Here is a 13,148-nt window from a genome sequence, read left to right on the forward strand (position 1 = left end):
AAAAAAAAAAAAAAAAAAAGAGGCATTTCCTCTGACTGTATCTCACTGCTACAAAGGGTTGAAACACAGTGAGTTTCTTTTAAGGAAATAAGTTTACTGGCAGTTCAAATCCGTTGTTTCAAAAGCTGAATAAAGCATGTATTTTTCCATGCCCTTGTCAGATTAGAAAATGATCTATGGGTCATGCGCTTGCTGCTTTTCTTCTCACTGAGAAGTAAATGTACAATGGCAAGAAAAGAAAGAAAGAAAAGAAAAGAAAGAAAGAAAAAAAGAAAGAAAGAAAAGCGGAAACACCCCTCAATAATTCAAAGTCAGGGCTAAGTTTTATTTTATTTTTTCCTTCTTGTGGCAAAATATATATAATACAAGATTTAGCATGTAAAGCCCTTTTCCAGAAGGACCTATTCATGTATTTCTTTTAAAAGGTGTTTAATTGTTCATAGCAAAATTTACCATTTAAACTGTAATTATGTGTAATTTCAGTGACATGAAGTGCATTTACATTGTTTTCTACTATCACCACCATTCAGCTCCAAAATGTTTTCATCTTCCAAAACAGAAACACATTACCCGTCAAACGCCAACTCTCCATCCTCACCCCTCAGCCTTCCCCAGCCCCTCATCACCCAGCCCCTGGCAACCACCATTCTACTTTCTATCTCTATGAATTTGACTTTAGCAGCTCATATAATTGGAATAGCACAGTATTTGTTCTTTTGTGCCTGGCTTATTTCACCTAGCATAATGTCCTCCAGATTCATCCATGTTATAGCATGTATCAGAATTTCCTTCCTTTTAAGGCTGCATAATATTCCATTGTATGTATAGACCACATTTTGTTTATCCATTCATCCATCCGTGGACACTTGGGCTGCACCTGTTTCACCTATTGTGAAAATGTAGCTACCCATATAGGGTGGTGTACAAAGACCTAATCAAGACCCTGCTTTCACTTCCTTTGAGTATACAGCCAGAAGTGTTATTGTTGCATCCTATGGTAATGCTGTGCTTCATTTTGGAGAAACAGCATTACTAAGTTGGGTTTTATAATATTTTGCCCCATCATGCTTACAATACACTTTAGACTATGGCTCTGCTTATCAATAATTTCTTACTTTGCCTCATCATAGGAGATGTAAGTATGGCAGATAGAATCTTACTAGGCCAGTCACTCGGAATTATCAATTTCCTTTACTTCTGGTCACATACCAGTTTCTTAGGCAGAAACAAACAAGGCTAAATCTCAACACAGAACCACAAATGAGGACTCAGCTAAATAAGCAGATTTGTTTACGGGGCTAATCTGACAATGCCAGCATCTCACAGGAGTTGGTTACTAATGAAATCTGAAGGGCTGCTAATCCTAGAGGTCTCTATAAAACCTGTGGATTCTTCTGCAGTTTACACCTCCTGCTGCTCCACAGACAGTAGCCGTTCCCTGGGGCTATCCTGTACGGTGGCACAGGTGTACACCATGGCAGTACTGATCTTCTTCCCAAGTGTGTAACTGTTGTCTCATGATTTCCTTACCGTGACAATGTCAATACCTAGCTCAGTTTTCCTGTCAATATTCCGCCTGCATTTTAGGCTCAGCATCTAGGCTAAAGATCTTCCAAACAGTCTAGCTCTACACAGACCCTCGCATCCTCAAATGTAGACCCTCACTGCCTCCCTAATGTTACCTAAACTTAGGCAGGTTGCAGCTTGGATCTCACCACCATTTAGAACATATTTGAGCCCTAGACTTTGACTCAGTGTCCCATCTTCCCACTTTTCTCAGTCTGTCACCCCTGAGCTTGCTCTTCCTCAACATGACTTCTGGTTCGTTGGTTCCTCCTATTCTAGCCCAGAGTCCCCTCCAGCCTCTCAGCTGCTCTGCCGGCTTGGACCTGGTGATCCATCACCGCAGTGATGCTCTTGTGGATACCCTTGCTTCACCTGACTTCTATTGCTGCACTCTCCTTGCCAATCCCAGCTTGGAGAAGATGGCACCAATCTGTCTCCCATCTGTGTCAGAACTGTTTCATACTCTTACAAACAGGTCAGATGCATTTATACAGGGATGAGAAGTGATTATCGGGAAATAAAGACTTCTTTCCAAGAACATACTAGGCCTCACGTGCTCCTCAACACCGCCAACTTGGGGATAATGCATTCTGTAAAACAGGTCTGACTGGTCTTGCTAGTGAAGTGTGTCACTCACCTTTGTTATCACTGCGTACCGCTATCCTTGAACCCATTGTTAGTGGAGTGTCCTCACTGTCCCCACATCCACTACACTACTACTGAACCCTTTTCCCTTTTCCCAAGCAACACATCTCAATCCTACAACACAGACTTTATGCAGAGTTTTGCTCTCTTCATTTAATTTTTTGAAAGGATCACGCCCATTTAAGATGAATTTTCATGCCAAATAAAACATGAAAGAAATAATTGAAATATTTGATTACACAATTAAAAGGTTTTTTTTTTTCCTTTTTTAAAAGCACAAACCAGGTTGAAAGAGGAATGATAAGGTGGGAAAAGAAAACGTGAGCTTCTTTAACTTCTTTGCCTTAGAATTGTCCCGCACAGCTCTCATTTGTTCCCTCCCTCTTTCCTTCCACGACATATTGAGGACCCATGCGGGAAACCCGGCTTTCCCCTCGTTGCCCTGGGACCAGGCTCCATGAATGGTTTTCTATCCTGTACTGTGTCGCCAGTGATTTCTTTTGCATTGGCTTTTCTTCCTAGTCAACACACACAATTTGATCTTTACATCCTTATAAAACCACAACCTAAAATCCAAAGAAAACAAAACAAGACCCCACATGGGCCCACCTGCCCATTTCCTAGATTTTCAAATGGTCTCTGTGTCCTCTCCTCCTCTTCCCCACCACACTGTTCCTCTGGGTCTGGTGCCCCTGCCTCCTGACCACGCCCTGGATCCATGCCCCTGCTTTCCTCCTCTTCCCCACCACACTGTTCCTCTAGGTCTGGTGCCCCTGCCTCCTGACCATGCTGTGTCCTCTCCTCTTCCCCACCACACTGTTCCTCTGGGTCTGGTGCCCCTGCCTCCTGACCACGCTGTGTCCTCTCCTCCTCTTCCCCACCACACTGTTCCTCTGGTCTGGTGCCCCTGCCTCCTGACCAAGCCCTGGATCCATGGCCGCTGTGAGCAGATTCCACTCTTTCCTATGGGCCATGCTCAACTGGCCTCCCTGCCGAGCTCTCTGTAAATAAGAGATGTGGCCAAACACCCCACTTCGCAACTCTCTTCTTCCTACTGCTCTTCTCAGCCTCTTCTCTTTCTGGTCACTCCCTCTAGGTAACATCGTCCAGTTTCATCTCTTACCAAATGACTTCCAAACTTGGGTCTCTGAGCTCTAGGTCTGCATTTTCACCTGCCCGCTGAATGTACTCAGAAGACACAATGCTAGCATCTTAGACTCAGTCTGTCTCCAAGAGAACTCTCCTTCCTTCCATGGATCCCCTTTGTTCCTTATTCCTGCTAATAGCATTCCTGTTGAACCAAGCAAAAAATACCTCCCCCCGATCCCCAAAAGTACTTTGTAATAAGTGAACTTTATAACAAATGAACAAATGAACTTCGCCCATGAGGCAGTTCAGACTGGTGACCAGTGCCCTGCCTGGGAGTCAGGTGGTATCTCCTCCAGGTCCAGTAACTGCAGCTATTTTTCTTTCTCATGTTATTAAGCTGAGACAGGTATTAATTAATGTGACATTTCTGAACCCCTATGATGCTATGTAGGAAGATTGAAGATTTGAATTAAACCAATGATGTGAATATTTTGAAACAGGTAGAATTGTAAATGTAGTAACTGGTTTTGTAATGACTATTTTTGTGTTGTTTTAGTTGCCCTCTAAGGTGTCTGAAAACTTTAAAAGAAACAGCTATATTAGATTAGCAACTGCTTTTTAAATTGGTTATAGAAATATAATTTAGCTTTTAATCAATGCTTAAATGTTTAACAAAAATCCATTTTAAAGTTTCATTTTTTAAATGTGTAAAATTAATAACTTAATCATTAAACTGAGAATAAACTTATACATACTCATAAGCCCTGCAGATATTGAAAACCCATCAATACTTTAGATATGTATCATACACATCTCTCTTTTCATCCTAAGAATGGTGTAGAACAATGACTTTAGGAGAGCCCAGGGGCTCAGAACTACGAGCTTGAATAAGTGTGTTTTAAAAAGGTAACCTGTTTGAGAACCACTGTTTAGACTCATCCTTTAATCAGCCAGGAGAGAGGACAGTCATCAGTGTAGTCTTTGTAACACCTGAATTACTAGTTAAATCTAATTTTGCTTGACATTCATGGACCTTCTATATTTTTTAGCTGAAATGCATCAGTTTTGAAGGAAGCCATTGCCTGAGAGCGGGGAATATTTTGTTATAGAGAAATTTTTATTGTAAACAATTTAATCTGTATGCATGCTTTATTTTTATATTCTAGCATTTGCCACACACAGTTGTAGAGACTATAATGAAGGCATAAATCTTAGATTTTAAGTGAAAGTACCTGGCACATTTACATTATTGCATTACTAAAGCTTCTTCTTCCCTTCACCCCACTTTCCCCTCTCCAGGGTTTAGGCTCCTCGTGCTACCAAAACTAACCTACAGCCAATGTGCCTTTATTTAGAAAGACGTTCAGGGATCAGGCCTCTAGCTGGCTAATCCAGAGCTTATGTGGACATGGTTGGAGGAAAGAAAGAGAAAATAAAAGTGCTGTGTTGTAATTCTACCCTTTCCTATAATGCATAAATGAAAGGTTCCCTGTGCTGTATTCCTGCACAGCATCCTCCGTCTGCTGTTGGAGAAATAATCTTAAATACTTAAATGTAGAATTCTGCAGCTTTCAGTGGCATGAATTTTTTTTAACCTTAGTCAGTGAGAACAGCTTATAGCATGTAGCATATAAGCAATGCATTCAATGGTAACTGCTATTATTACAGCCATAATAATATACAGTAAAGCAAAGGTCTCCTATTCAAAAGGAATCAACTTGCACCAATGCAATAAAGTTGGTAAAAAAATTTCTGGAGAATAAGCTTACTACTGAGTAATTCTGCTATGCCTCTACAATCTCCAATTTTGAATTTCACATCAAACCTCAGTTCTCCCTATTCCCACACCCCTCTTCTCCCCCTTTAGATCGACAAAATCAAGTGTATGGCACAGAAGTGGTAATTTCTCATCTTTCGGCTGTGCAATTATGTGACTAGAAATAAACAAAATGGGAGAAAAATAGTCTGACAACTAAATAAGAAGGCAAGCCTGGAACTTATTTAATGCTCCACTTGAGCTGTTAAGAATAATAAGAACCACTGGAGATCTACTGTATAAGGTGGGGGTTATTGTTAATAATAATGTATTGCATACTTGAAAACTGCTAAGAAAGTAGACCTCAAATGCTCTCACTATAAACAAATGGTAACTATATGAAGTAATGGATGTGGTAACTGGATTAAATCATTTCACAATGTACACATCTATCCAAACATCATGTTGCACACCATAAATATATACAATTTTTACGTGTCCATTTTTTTAAAAAGAGTAAGAACCAAAAGTCATACGTTTTTTTCTTGTATATCAAAGCTTTTATACAAGAAACTAAGTGGTAATCTAGTCCATTTTCTTATCTTCAGACTTGCCTGCATTGAAGACAAATGTTTTTCATATGTATTCTTAAAGACAATGATCCCGAGATGTCCACTTTGTAGTTATTCAAATAAATAAACCCCCACAATCTAAAGCAGGATATAAAATGGCGAGTGGCATGGAGTTTCACAAGAAAGGGGTTCAAAATTATAACTGGAAAATCTCTCTTCCTTCTTAAAAAGAGCTGTCCCTTTAAGAGAAAAGAAGTTAAAATTTTCTTTTTCCCCATCAGAAGGCAGTAAATATTAAACATCCTAGTGTCCAAAAGGGACCTATATTAATAAGCACATAGCCATAAGGATTGTTTCGCTTTGTGGAGACGCCATTAAGAACACAGGAAAACAAAAAGTCTTGCTTACATTTTATAACGGGCGACCTCATCAACATTTTAATAAATTAATTTAAGTCATCTGGTACTTAGAAGATGGATCTTGCTCCTCAAAGAAAATAAATGAACAAGATGTAAGTAGCTCATGAGTTCATGCTTTTAAGAACAAGTAGACCCTTTTGCTCACATGTCCTGCACTGTAACCCCCACTCATTCACCCAGCAAGCTGTTCTGGGTTCTGGGGCTGAAAAAGGCAGTCCCTGATCTCCAGGCACTCCGAGAGGGTGGTAAATGAGCAGATGGTCCTTGTGGATATCAGTACAGAAAAGAGGGAAGAGTGGAGGAACACAGCCTCATCACACCTCTGATTACACTTAGAAGGGCCCTCCCCCGCACAAGCCCAAGCACAGGGTCAAGGTCGCACGAGCTTGCTGCCTCTTGCTTTCTCTGAGGCTCACCTCACAAGCCCTGCTTCTTGTCACTTGTGCATTGAAGTCCCTTCCTCCTTGCCCTGTGTCTTCCCTGGCCCCTGTACTTACTTTGCTGCATCACAATACTCTCCTACCTAGTTCCTCGAGGGTCGAGTCTGCCCCTTGTTACCATGAATCCTAATACCTGGGTGAAAGTCTGGCACAAAGACAAGGATAAATATGTGTCCAATGAATGAACGAGTGAACGAATGAATGAGGATGCTGTGTCCCTCAGAGACTACACAATGACCAAGGACTGCCTTGTGCTCAAGCTAAGGAAAGGCAGAAAGTTGGCTAAGACAGTGGAAAGAGAACAGGCAGTTAAGACAGCTAGAAAGGACATTTTTCCCAGGAGAACATGGCTTGTCTTCTGCTAGAGCATAAGCTTCTGTAGACATACCAACAAATACTGGGAAGAAATGGGTTTTGGATTCAAATAGCTCTGAGTTGAGATACAAAGGGAATACAAACACCTACTTCACCTGAGATGAGCTGCATAAAGTGCACAGTGTAACACCTGACACCATGTGGGCATTCAATATGGTAAAATCTAATCTAATATCTAGTCTCTGCCCGAGCAACCCCGCAGTCCAGGAGGAGAGACAGGCCCACAAGGAGGCTGAGAAACACTAAGTGGATTCCTCAGGGTCAGCTGGTTAGTGGCGGAGATCTGAACCCAGGCTTGTCTGGTTTCAACACCTGTGCTCTGAACCACCACACTTAAGTGAGCTGTCAGGACAGGAGACAGACTTCGAGTCATCCTTGCAGGAGACAGGTGTGTTATGGTGGTGGATGTGATCACAGGGAAAGAGAGGGAACAATAATGAAAGCTTGGGGAGTGCCTGAGTTTTAGAGGGCCAGAGAGGGAGGGCCAGCAGAGGATACTGGGCCAGGGCCAGCAGAAGGGGAGGCAGGAGTGAGGAGGGCTGGGAGAGCCTCCTGGAGTGGCCAGCCAGAATGGTCAGACGCCATGGACAGGTCAAACGGGACAAAGGCATGCACATGTTTTTGGTGATCAGAACCCCGGGTATCTGCGCAGGGGCTGGTTCAGCACAGCATGGGAGGTTACTGCTTGGATGCCGGGGGTTGAAGTGTTAAGGGGAGGGAGTGAAGCTTATCAGTGCAAATGACCCTGTAGATAAAGGAGTAGGGGAAAGAGCTGAGCAGAAGTATGACTTGGAAGCCAGGAAGCCAAAGGCTTCTTTCTGGACTGGGGAGATGGAACGTGGAGAGGAAGAAGGGGAGGTTTAGGAGAGCAGACAGCTGAAGGAGCAGGCTTACTGGCATCACAGAGGAAAACGTGGTAACTCGGAGCAAAGCAGACCAGTCACTTCAGCAAAAGGATGGATGTTTCCTTTGGAAGCAAAATGCAGGGAATTGAGGGTGTTGTGGCCTTGCGTTCTGGTATGTTGGACTAAGACAAAAATGTCTCCTTATTCCATAAATGATACTAGAACAGGAGAAAGTTATCATTTTGGAGAATGTTAAGCTGAACTCCCATCTCCTTTCTCATAACAAAATAAATTCAAAATACTTCAAAAATTAAACATTTAAAAAATCTACAAAAGCACGAGAAGAAAATATAAGAGAATTTTTATAATCTTGCAGTGGGAATTCAGCATGACACAAAATTCAAAGGCAATGAAGTGAAATGTAACTACATAAAAATTATAATTGTCTGCCAGGCACAGTGGCTCACGCCTGTAATCCCAGCACTTTGGGAGGCTGAGGCAGGTGGATCACTTGAGGTCAGAGTTTGAGACCAGCCTGACTAATACAGTGAAACCCCATCTCTACTAAAAATACAAAAAATTAGCCAGGTGTGATGGTGTGCGCCTGTAATCCCAGCTAATCAGGAGGCTGAGGTAGGAAAATTGCTTGAACTGCGGAGGTAGAGGTTGTAGTGAGCTGAGATTGTGCCAATGCACTTCAGCCTGGGCGACAGAGCGAGAGTTCATCTCAAAAAAAAAAAAACCTATAAAAGAATAGTACATGGGGCCCCAAAATAATGACAAACGAGGAACTGTATTTGTAACAAATATAAGAAACAAAAGAACAGTGAATGAATAATATAGAAAAGAAATGCACATGCTAATGGCACCAAATATTCTTACCATGACCCCACAGAGGAGATGCTATCCTTCACGAGCTGTGTTGATAAAGGTGAAAATATGTGATCTTCTCAGGGCTGAAGAAACCGGGTGAAGACACGTGTGGCTGGGACAGTAAGTCGTTCAGACCACATTTTAAATGTTCTTACCCAGTGAAGCAGCCCTCCTACCTCAAGGCCTTTGTCCATCACAAAGACACACATATCAGCTTGTTCACTACAGCACTGCTCATAATGGCAAAAAGCTGAAATCAATGTAAACGTCCATCATTCAGTGGATAATCAGAGAGATTACAGCATGTTCACACTGTGGAGTATTTGAGCATTAAAAATAAAAGACAGTTCTCTGCAAACTATCACAAGGAAAGAAAACCAAACACCGCATGTTCTCACTCAAAGGTGGGAACTGAACAGTGAGACACTTGGACACAGCACGGGGAACATCACACCCCAAGGCCTGTCAGGGAGTGGGAGGCTGGGGGAGGGATAACATTAGGAGAAATATCTAATGTAAATGATGAGCTGATGGGTGCAGTAAACCAACATGGCACATGTATACCTATGTATCAAACCTGCACGTTGTGCACATGTACCCTAGAACTTAAAGTATAATAAAACAAATAAAAATAAAGACAGGTTTATATATTCCAATGTAGAATAATGTACTATATATTGTGTTAGTGGAAAAAAAAAAGAAGCTCTAAGGGAGTATTTATAGTGTAATCTCATTTGTGTTAAACAAACAAAAAAAGAGTATACACACACACAATCTCTCTAAATGTACGGGAAATTTCTGGAAGGCTACATAAGAATCTTTATGTGGGAAGTGAGATTTTGCAGTCAGAAGAAAGGGAGAGTAGAAAAACTTTCCTGTTGACTTTGAAGTTTCTTGTTTAAATTTCTAATCTTTAGAATGCATTGGCCACGCATGGTGGCTCACACCTGTAATCCCAGCACTTTGGGAGGCTGAGGTGGGAGGACTACTGCAGGTCCAGGAGTTTGAGACCAGTCTGGGAAACATGAGGAAACCCCATGTCTACCAAAAACAAACAAACAAAAAACAACCAAAAATTAGCCGAGAGTGGTGGCATGTGCCTGTGGCATGAGGTCCCAGCTACTCAGGAGGCTGAGGTGGGAGGATCACTTGAGCACTGGAGGTGCTGTGAGATCATGCCACTGCACGCCAGCCTGGGTGACACAGCAAGACTCGCTCTCAAAAGCAAAAAAAAAAAAAGAGACAATGCTTTATTTTGATTAAAAAATGGTAAGTAAATAAATACAAATTTCAGAAAAATTAAGTGACCTAAGTTGTAAATCAAAGGAGGATAAAAGGGGATTATTGCTTGTGTTTTTGTTCTGTAAGAACTCAAACATATATCTCAGTCCTGGGCCCAGTACAAACATTCCTCCATTTGTCNGGAATACTAAGGAGAGGGGCCTGTGGTGCTTTGAAAACAGGGTCACACGTTTTGTGACACCCCTGCCACTGAGAGTCGGAATACTAAGGAGAGGGGGCCTGTGGTGGTTTTAAAACAGGGTCACACGTTTTGTGACACCCCTGCCACTGAGAGTCGGGGTCTATGTTCCCATCCCTTACATCTGAGCTGGTGACTCCTCTGACCATAAAATATGGCAGAAATGAAACTATGTATTTCCAAGGCTATTTCACAAAAGGCCACACAGCTCTGTTTTGTCCTCCGGGACACTCTTCTCTGCAGTTCTGCCCACCAAGTAGGAAGTCACACTGCTCTGAGGCTACCATGATGTGAGGAAGCCCCAGCCACATACAGTCATTCTGTTCTGCAGCTGCTGCTGATCCTGGCCTAGGCCCCAGACCTGTCTCCAGGTGATTCCAAACCCCAGCCATTTGAGTACACCCAGTGTTACAGTCTTCTCAGCTAAGGCTGATAGCATGTGCACTGTCACATTCCCAGATAAGCTGTGAGTTACAACAGAAATGGTGGTTGTATTACACTTTTTTTTTTTTTTTTTTTTTGAGACAGAGTCTCACTCTATTGCCCAGGCTGGAGTGCAGTGGCACGACCTCAGCTCACTGCAACCTGCCTTCCGGGTTCAAGCCATTCTTTTGCCTCAGCCTCCCAAGCAGCTGGGACTACAGGCACGCCACCATGCCCGGGTACTTTTTGTATTTTTAGTAGAGATGGGGTTTCACCATATTGGCCAGGCTGGTCTCGAACTCCTGACCTCATGATCCGCCCGCCTCGGCCTCCCAAAGTGCTAGGATTACAGGCGTGAGCCACCGTGCCCGGCTTACACTATTAAATTTTAAGGTGGTAGAAACAGATTGTTGGTATACTAAGGCCTATGGAATACTAAGAAATTATCTGAAATGGCTTCTTTTGTGCTACCAGTGTCACTGTCTGTTAGCCTTTGCTGGGTTCTAAGCTTTACCTGAGATGATCAAATTGAATACTCACCTGTCTGCAGTCTGCTCCTCCCCTCCTCAGGAACCAATGGGAAGGAGGTTTCCTGGGCAGTTTTCATAGACTGCACCCTGATGAGTAGTGTGGTTTAGAGATAAGTCTTGGCTGTTACTGAGGCCTGAAGGACTGAAGGAAGTGTGCTTATGTTATGACAGATTCGCCTTTGAAAATGAAGTTTCGGTCTTCATCTTGAACACAAGGGCAGTGACAGCTGATTATCTGTTTCTTTCACAGTGGTTACAAGTTTTGGTAAATGTGTATCTCGGATTTCTAAAAGTATGAGTATATAATTTTATCTACAATGGTATGGAGGCAGAAGTATTACTTCTGAAAGCTCCTGTACATTTCCCCAAGCTTCCCATCACATAATTACAAATGACTAGTTGTCCGCAGGAAGATACTTGTTTTCATACTCCAAATAACTTATTTCAGTGGCACACATTTTGATTAGGATTGTTGGCTCTTTGAAAATCTCTCGATAGACCCCCTACTGTGTAAAGATCATCCATGTGCACAAAACTTGAGAATGGCAATATGAAGGGAAAATATGGAAAAGTGCAAATACAGTTGGACCATCAACAACTGCCAGAGGACTACCAAGGCCTCCTGTCTCTTCCCTGTGTTTAAAAAACTCTGCTCTTAACAGGTGTGACCACTGCTGAAATCACAGATGAGCTTAGAAGTTTCTCTGCTACTTAATATCTTCTTAAGGCTGTCCTCAAATGACACAGTCCTCTTAAGGACTGAACAAATAAGGTTTCCTAGAAAGGCAGTGACAGTTAGGGATAAGCATGTCCTTGGAGGAATACTGCATCCAAACATTTTAATCGCTTGGAACTCAGTCATCTGACTGGAAAGCCTACCCACCTCTCCAGGATGACCCCTTCCTAGGCACTGCCTGCCTCTGTAAGGGCACCATTCAGTGAGACACAAGCTCTTGGTGCCAACACAATGATCATTCGGATGAAGGATGTTTGTTGAATTGGCCTCTCGACCCAGTCTCCCATGTTGCCTTGTTAGGACATGCTGTTTCTGTCCTGCCGCTCTGGCTTGAGGAATCTTTCATTTACGTAATTTCTTTAATCCCTTTAGCTACATCTGTCAAATAAATCCTTGAGGCACCAGGTTATTTCAGTGACTAATAAAAAAATAAAATCTAACCAGAGTCACAAGACGCTGTGACTTGTTATCTTCTCTGAATAGTCTGAGGGGCTAGAGGACAAGTTGCCACACATAGTAATGTCTGTTTCTTACAAACAGGCCAGATGCATTTATACGGGGATGAGAGGTGATGATCGGGAAATAAAGATTTCTTTCTAAGAACATACCAGGCCTCACGTGCTCCTCAACACTGCCAACTTGGGGGATAATGCATTCTGGGGATGACATCTTTGTTTAAAACATTTCTGAAAGCCACTCCTCACCCTGGGCTCTCATTATACCCACACATGCCACTACTTTTTTTTTTTTTTTAAACGAAGTATTTAATTACTGGTGAGAATGTCTGTCTTCCCCTAAGAGTGTTAGCAGCTTAAGAGCAGTGACTAAAATTGTCTTTCATCTTATACCCCTGGTGTCTAGCAGAACACTTGGCAACACAGTAGACACTCAATATTTATTGAATGAATCACACATACTTTCTTTTGTATATGGTCTGTGTTGGCAGTTTCATCCTCTGAGGGTAGATTTACCTTTTGGTAACAGTCAAAAGTCATTCGGAGACAAGTATGAAGAAAGAGGCCGTTAGACCACTCAATTTTCTTATGTTTATCATAAATTAAAACTGAAGGCCATTCTGAAATGGAAGTTTATTGGAATAAACAGACAGACTCTCTAAGGCAAATAATTTGAAAGGTAACACCTGGATGTAGGAATTCTCACATGGTTCTTAAAAAAAATTGTTCAGGGACTCACAACTTTTTTTTTTTAAATTAAGCTTCTAAAAGTAAACTCTTTTATTTTCTGCATTAGTGGGTGGATAGGGGAATGAAAAATACAGAAATAGGCCGGGTGCCTAAAATGCTGTAATCCCAGCATTTTGGGAGGCTGAGGCAGGTGGATTACCTGAGGTCAGGAGTTTGAGACTAGCCTGACCAACATGGTGAAACCCTGTCTCTTC

At 42.2% G+C, this 13,148-nt stretch overlaps 1 protein-coding gene across 4 annotated transcripts in view; it reads right to left on the minus strand.

The window, feature by feature from the left end:
* Window positions 1-13,148, minus strand: part of LYRM4 (LYR motif containing 4) — a 172,909-nt gene that overhangs the window by 72,991 nt on the left and 86,770 nt on the right. The window contains exon 3 of one of the 4 annotated variants that reach the window (XM_017884142.1): window positions 8,272-8,433. The exons of the other annotated variants lie outside the window; for them this stretch is intronic. Coding sequence (XP_017739631.1) covers window positions 8,272-8,433 — 162 coding nt within the window. Of the gene's footprint in view, window positions 1-8,271; window positions 8,434-13,148 lie in introns of those variants that run through there. 4 annotated transcript variants of the gene reach the window in all.

Source organism: Rhinopithecus bieti, unplaced genomic scaffold, assembly GCF_001698545.2.
Source record: "Rhinopithecus bieti isolate Rb0 unplaced genomic scaffold, ASM169854v2 scaffold_14232, whole genome shotgun sequence".
NCBI classification, from domain to species: domain Eukaryota; kingdom Metazoa; phylum Chordata; class Mammalia; order Primates; family Cercopithecidae; genus Rhinopithecus; species Rhinopithecus bieti.